At 42.2% G+C, this 6971-nt stretch overlaps 2 protein-coding genes across 2 annotated transcripts; both read right to left on the bottom strand.

Annotated features, from left to right (window-relative positions):
• Positions 1–4147: 4147 nt before the first annotated feature.
• LOC140581023 (histone H2B-like) lies at positions 4148–4812 on the bottom strand. Its single transcript, XM_072702786.1, has one exon. It carries the CDS (start codon positions 4785–4787, stop codon positions 4413–4415), a length of 375 nt encoding a protein of 124 aa, XP_072558887.1. The 5' UTR covers positions 4788–4812; the 3' UTR covers positions 4148–4412.
• Positions 4813–6055: 1243 nt separating this feature from the next.
• On the bottom strand, positions 6056–6392 carry LOC140581135 (histone H4). Its single transcript, XM_072702957.1, has one exon. The coding sequence runs from the start codon at positions 6388–6390 to the stop codon at positions 6079–6081; it is 312 nt and encodes a 103-aa protein (XP_072559058.1). The 5' UTR covers positions 6391–6392; the 3' UTR covers positions 6056–6078.
• Positions 6393–6971: the final 579 nt, after the last annotated feature.

Genomic DNA, 6971 nt, shown 5'->3' with positions numbered 1-6971 from the left:
TTTACTATTAACTCTTCACTTTCGGAAGCTGGTCTGTTCGTACTGGTGCGACGGTCGGTCCTCCTTAAACTCGCCATGAGAACCATGTAGACTCAACCCACACGGTTTCATCTTCGTGGAGCGTGCGACCCCGCTTTATTAGGGGAGACCGGGTATGGTTGTAACATGGGGTGAGTCGTAACACCACCAATTCCAGCAATCAGGAATAGGATGAGAGTTATGTGATCATTTCAGTGTTTACATACTCCCTCCCTAAACCCACATGATGGATATCAAGGCTGGAAACAGGTACATGCAGATTTTACAAATAAAAAACAGATTTTGAGGTAAGAAAGTAATTTTTTCAACCAAGACTATATTTTGTTTAGCATTTATACTATTGCAGATAAAATCATATGACTTAAATAAGATTAAATTGTAGTTTCTCAGGTAAACTGTGATGTATTTTTCCCCTGCTAATTTCAAACCACTATCCTATTACAGCTAGTTAAACAATAGCTAAGAGGGGTGGGGTGGGTTGTAACACATCTTTAAAAAGTGTGACAACCATCCCCTTAAGTACAACTAAGGACACTTTCTTGATTTTAATAATTTTACAGAATGTCTAGACAGTGGAAAAGAAAGACTGAAAGAGGTGTGTCTGCCAGTGTTTTAAAAAAAAGCATCTGATGAGGTCACGAGGAAGGGCAAGTCAGTCAGGTCAGCTGCGAAGGCACATGGGATCTGCCATGTAACACTGAGCACAGTGAGTAGATACTGCAAATCACTGCAGAAGCTGAGAGACCAGGGGTCCAGTGATCTTCCCAGTGTAGCTTACCACAGCATGTGTTACATCCTACCCCGGTAGTGGGGCAGGTTGTAACAAAGGAGCACCATGTATTTGTCATGAACTCACAATGTCTGTGATATTCTTGCAGAGGTTTGACTTGGTGCAGTTTGTAGCAAGCAAATGTGGCTACTGTATATAAAAGTTTCAAAACTCTAGCTCAAAAATTCAGTGAGTTATAGGTGGTAAAGCAAAATGTGTTACAACCATACCCGGTCTCCCCTACTTGTTTTCTTTTCCCACATAACTCCCTCGAAGTCATCCGATGAGCTGCATTAAAAGTAAGATGTGTTTTCCCCAAAGACCCCACTGAATATTATTTGAATTACTAAAACTTTGCTTTTAGCTGGGCCAGCTAACGTTCATGACTTTTGGCTTAGTTTTAGGTTAATTAATAGCTATGTTAAAACATCTCATCTAAGGACCTTCCAGGCAGGGGCGCCGCTAAGGGGGGGAAAGTTGGGACAATTCTAAGGGCCCACGCCCTTTAGGGCCCCCCAGAGATCTGCTTTATTAATAATAAGTTACCGTAGGGGGGCCCAACCTCATATTTTGTCATAGGGCCCAAAATTGCTAGCGGCGCCCCTGCTTCCAGGTAGCAGTTTTCAGCAAAACCATTTGTATTGAAACGAGACGGTAGTGTTCCCGAAATATCAGACCGCACTGTGACGTGCCTAGTGAAGCTGCAGTTGTATCTTAGCGAATGTAGCTTTGTTACTGCTTTGGTATTTAAATCACTACTTTTTTTATCATTTATTTAATCGTGACCTAGTCCACAATTTCTCTAAATTGACTGACAACCACCAATACATTGTACCGTGTATACATCTATGATTTTCTTATATTGTTTGTCATTGTCATAGAATTCAGTGCCTTAGCATTTATCGTTTTCTGAGCGGTCATAAAGTTAACATGTACTTGGTTACATGTACTTGGTTACAAAACGGAACACAGTGTGCCAGCTAATAAATGTGCAAAACAACAGCATTATTCAGTGCATTGAGTGCCTGTGATCGAGAAGTGTAACGATAAGTTAGTCCTATTATTCTGCCTTGTATTGATTAACAAAAAGTTAGAAAGAAAAAGAAATCAGTTCTTAGAGTAGAGTCAGCTTCCGTCGTTTACCAAAAAAGAAGCTGGCTTATATAGAACCGACTCGTTAGGGACACTGACGCGCATACTTAACGAGGGTGTTCATGGTTCATAGTAACATTGTACCGGACAGAAAACTATGGTACTGGATCTGGGACGCAAAGGAAAATGTCTCTTCGCAGTTTCCTTTTTAACTGTAATTATAGGCTAATTGATTAAACATAAGTATTGATTTATTTCCATGACAATATTGTAGTAGGCCTATAGATGCTTTGTATCAGTTATGGTGTTTATGGTTACAAGTTAATGGTGCTTTTATTTTGAAATATTACTTTGTTGACATCAAGACACATTGCAAAATGTTGCCTGTACATGGAGTCTGTACAGGTAAAAATATGACATCTGTGTGTGTGAAATATTGACCTGTGAATTATTGCCATCTCGAGGCCAGCATATTCTGTAGGCATGAATTAATGCCGCCTCTCGACGATAAGTTTCAGACGTTTTGGCCCTGAAGTCATTCTAAAATATTCAGCTTGTTTACTCACTTGCTTGTCTTGAGTCACAGGGTTATGTGATATGAATGTTTAACTCTCATCTCAACTATAATCACAGTAATATGAATTATTTAGCGGCAGTTTATACCTTTAAGCCATTTCGCGTCACCTGGATATTCTTGGTTGGTTTATTATTAATTTATTTCATTTTCCTTCGCGCTTCATTTTTTCTACTCGTTGGAATAGTCATATTTAAGTAAGACGCCAGTCTTGGCATCTCTCCAAGATTCTCACATCTTCCTTTTCCCCTCCCGAGTCATACTATTCACACACATGATTCCTTCTCTGTCATCAGGAAAGTTCTCTTACTGAGGATTGCTTTGCTTTCCATCATAATCCAGGATTATTTGGGGGAAAAAACAAACTACATTTCTGGACAATGCATGCTATGTATGTACTTATGTTGAATTTGGTATAATCAGTGATGTGTCGAGAGAGCCCAATGTTGTTCTCAACAAAAATACCACCATTCCGCTACCTTCACAAAGTCCTGCAGGAACCCTGTTGTATCTCGCGAGGCGCTTCAATCTACACTCACTGTCACTCCCCGCAGTCCCCATATGTCTTAGAGTCAAACTGCGGCATCTGCCCTCAGTCCCATGGGCTGCTGTGTAAAACACTGTGCTTGATAATATAAACCACCAGCGACACGAGAGGTGAACAATATAAAAACACAAAGGTAAAGAACGAAAAAATAAGCTATAAAAAAATCTAAAAAAATGCCCATCAGCACCTCCGTTTCCTCAGCAGTCTGAGGCTTGGACGTCCACTGCAGCCCTGAGCACCTTCTGCAGGTGTGCTGTGGAGTCCATCCTCACAGGGGCGTCGCATCCTGCTGCGGCAGCTGCTTTGTGCAGCATCGTAAAGCCATACAGAGGCCGATTAAAACTGCAGAGGATTACAGGCACACAGCGAAATACCTAGTATTTTCTGCTATGTGTGTTGTGACTTACTGCCAAACACCTGATTTCCGTTACTTTGTTTATATTTTCACCTTTCCCTAAGCAGGCATTCACCCTGCCTTCAAGTCATGTTGGGAAAATTGTAAATATGAGATCGTCGTATTTTCCAGTGGGGAAACTCGGGATCTTTTTTAACGGCCCGAGTTCCCGAGTTGGGGGCGTGTCATTGCAACAATCATGGCGGAAGCAGTGGATAGCTCCGCTGTGAAAGGCAAATTTTCAAAGCAGTAAATTTTATGTAACCTTTTGCAAAACTGTGAATCGTTTTGAATATCCAGGGGATTGGTGCACAGGAAAAAAGGGATTACCGCTACAAATGTTTTTTTGCGTTTAGAAAAAAGTTATCACCTCAATGATGCTCCTATTTAACCACTTGAACACGTGTCATAATTACGAGTTCCCAATTCCATAGTCGAATCTTCGAAGTAGGAAGTATCACATCATTCAGTCGCACTTGATGACGAGGCATTAACGTCCTCCAGAGTACCAGAGTAGGATAGTCAGTAAAAAATAAGCATATTAGCCTTCGTCTTTAATGCAAGTTTAATTGAAGTTTGATTTAAAACGCAGGTTTTACGTTTACAGGGATCCCGTAAATCACATTCGTTAGTTACCACAGAACATACTGCTAGTTATACATTATAGCGCAAAAGGGTGAGACGTGAAGGATGTACGGCTACATAAAGCTGAAGGTTTGCAGGTTCTCCCTAAAGCGGGTTTCAGACCGAACGCGGCATGCGCTGCGCTTTGCTCTGAATCTTATTCTCTATGGCTTGCGAAGCGCACTCGCCGTTTTTTCGGAGGAAGCGCAAATCCCGCGGCGAGCGCAGCGCATGCCGCGTTCGGTTTGAAACCCGCTTTACTCGCATACACAGCACAGCTTAACGTGAGTTTAGAGGTTTTGCTTCGTTTCCCAGACTTTGTGGGTGGCTCTTAAAAGAGCCATTGGTTTCCTTTTGCAAAGCAGCAGAAGCTTTACTTGGAGCTGGTGTACTTGGTGACCGCCTTGGTCCCCTCAGACACGGCGTGCTTGGCCAGCTCGCCAGGAAGCAGAAGGCGCACGGCTGTCTGGATCTCCCTGGAAGTGATGGTGGAGCGCTTGTTGTAGTGAGCCAGGCGGGACGCCTCACCAGCGATACGCTCGAAGATATCATTGACGAAAGAATTCATGATAACCATGGCCTTGGAAGAAATACCCGTGTCCGGGTGAACCTGCTTCAGGACCTTGTACACGTAAATGGCGTAGCTCTCCTTCCTGGACCTCTTGCGCTTCTTTCCCCCTTTTCCGGCAGTCTTCGTCACTGCCTTCTTCGAGCCCTTCTTGGGCGCAGACTTCGCTGGTTCAGGCATATTTTTTGCTTGCCTTCGAACAAGAACAATGAGGTACTGCTCACTCGGCCTCCTTATATGTCGCCTGTATGCAAATTAGGCAGGAATCACTGGACACATTTTCATTGGGTGTTAAAAGCCCGCCCGATTGCATTCAGATTCTATTGGCTCAGTTCTGCGTATACACTTTCTTCCGAATAAGCAGTTTTCCAGTAAAAAAAAACCAAATGTTTTACACAGGCATTCAGGAGACATTATGGCAGCTGTCAGTAATAACATCTTAATTTACGGCTTTTTTGCAAATTTAACTGACTTTCGAGCACGATTTGATTTCGAGGTCACCCGGAACAGCCCCCCCTCCTCGCAGACCTCAATTTTACGCCAACCCTGCCATCCACCAACACTTTGTCCATTATATCACTTTATTGCCATTTGCACTGTTAGCGATACATACTTATCTTGGATATTTATTCCTACATATCATTCGTGTTCTCTACCGCTTGCATCAGGGCCCATTCTATACTATACTGCAGACTTTGCACATTCTGTCTACTTCTACTTAAGGAATTTGTCTCATGTCCGTGTCATATTCATTTATTTGTCTCTTGTACTATGTTTATAAGTTTACATTGCACTGTCTCTTATATTGTATCTTGTGTTTAATCTGTGTAAACTGTGCCCAAACAAAACATGCAAAATAACATTCTCATTATATGGCATAACTTACTGTTTTACCGCGTACATGGCAATAAATTTTAATCTACCGGACATTCCGCCATTGCTTAGGTTTACTGCTGTTTTCCCCAACTATACCTGTCCTGTCCATTAGTCTACTTAAATATGTAACACTACGGTCCACGGGACGTTATTTTTGAAGGAGTCTGGTTGTGTCAAAGCCACACATGACCTGATTAACCATAGAAATATTACCGGAGTTGAATAGCAACTCCCACCATAGGAATAAAATAAGATGTTCTTTTATCAAGTTCCCTTATCTTCGATGCAGTGAATGAAATCGCAACTGAGAGCGGTTTTCAGTCGAAATTTAGTTATATTGACGGGATACTGATCTAAATATTACCGTTCTAGTCACAAAAAGGAAATGGGTCGGCTGTTCGAAAACAATGGAGCCATAAAACCCGGTTCCACTCAGCTATCAATCTCTATCAGCAATCTTTCAATATCTACATGTAGATACATCAGTCGGACACAAACACACACACGTACATGACCATTTGCTTTTTTAGGAGCAATTGGGCGGCTCTGAAAAGAGCCTTTGGGTCTGTAGATTTCCTCGCTGTAGCTTTCACGCTTAGCCGCCGAAGCCGTACAGAGTGCGGCCCTGGCGCTTAAGAGCATACACAACATCCATGGCGGTGACGGTCTTCCTCTTGGCGTGCTCGGTGTAGGTAACGGCGTCGCGAATGACGTTCTCCAGGAACACCTTCAACACGCCACGGGTTTCTTCGTAGATCAGACCGGAGATACGCTTGACGCCACCTCGGCGGGCAAGACGACGAATAGCCGGCTTAGTAATACCCTGGATGTTGTCGCGAAGGACTTTACGATGGCGCTTAGCGCCACCCTTTCCGAGCCCTTTACCTCCCTTTCCTCTGCCAGACATAATGCTTTCTTTGAAACACAATTAACAAATACGCTTTCGCTAGTCATTTGTTATATGCTTGAGAACTACCTGATTGAAGCCATAGATGAGATTATGCTGATTGGTCCGCTGCAACCCCCGCCCCTTTGTGTAGTGTTTTTATATTATTTTACTTCCCACATCTATATACTTGGACATTTCTGTATTTTTTAAATAACTTTTCCATCTTTCTTTATCTAAATTCAACTTTATATTTACACAAATCTTCCTGTATAAGTTCATATTGAAATTAGCGGCAGAAATTTGACCGCTCCCCATTTTCATTGGCTACGAGTAATGTCGATCTCAAACACACGTATATACTGTAACCACATTTCGGTTATGGTAGTTGGCAGACGCCGTTAGCCAGGGCAGATTCTAATAACAAAATGAGACTTTTTAAAACCACTGAGGCTTTCGAGCCAAAAGGTTTATTACTGTACACTAGTGACACCTACTGGTAAATAAACTTAGCACCACAAGTAAGGAAATTTTTCTTTGTTGTGACAATACTTCTTGGGAATAAATATTATACCGTTGGAAAGCATATTTATTTCCCTTTT

The sequence above is a fragment of the Paramormyrops kingsleyae genome, chromosome 19, assembly GCF_048594095.1.
Source record: "Paramormyrops kingsleyae isolate MSU_618 chromosome 19, PKINGS_0.4, whole genome shotgun sequence".
NCBI lineage: Eukaryota > Metazoa > Chordata > Actinopteri > Osteoglossiformes > Mormyridae > Paramormyrops > Paramormyrops kingsleyae.
The sequence above is the reverse complement of the archived record's forward strand: the minus strand, read 5'-3'. Positions and strand labels throughout refer to the sequence as shown.

What these genes read in the sequence shown, in the direction of transcription:
- LOC140581023 (XM_072702786.1), bottom strand. Translation starts at nt 4,787, where the DNA reads ATGCCTGAACCAGCGAAGTCTGCGCCCAAGAAGGGCTCGAAGAAGGCA.
- LOC140581135 (XM_072702957.1), bottom strand. Translation starts at nt 6,390, where the DNA reads ATGTCTGGCAGAGGAAAGGGAGGTAAAGGGCTCGGAAAGGGTGGCGCT.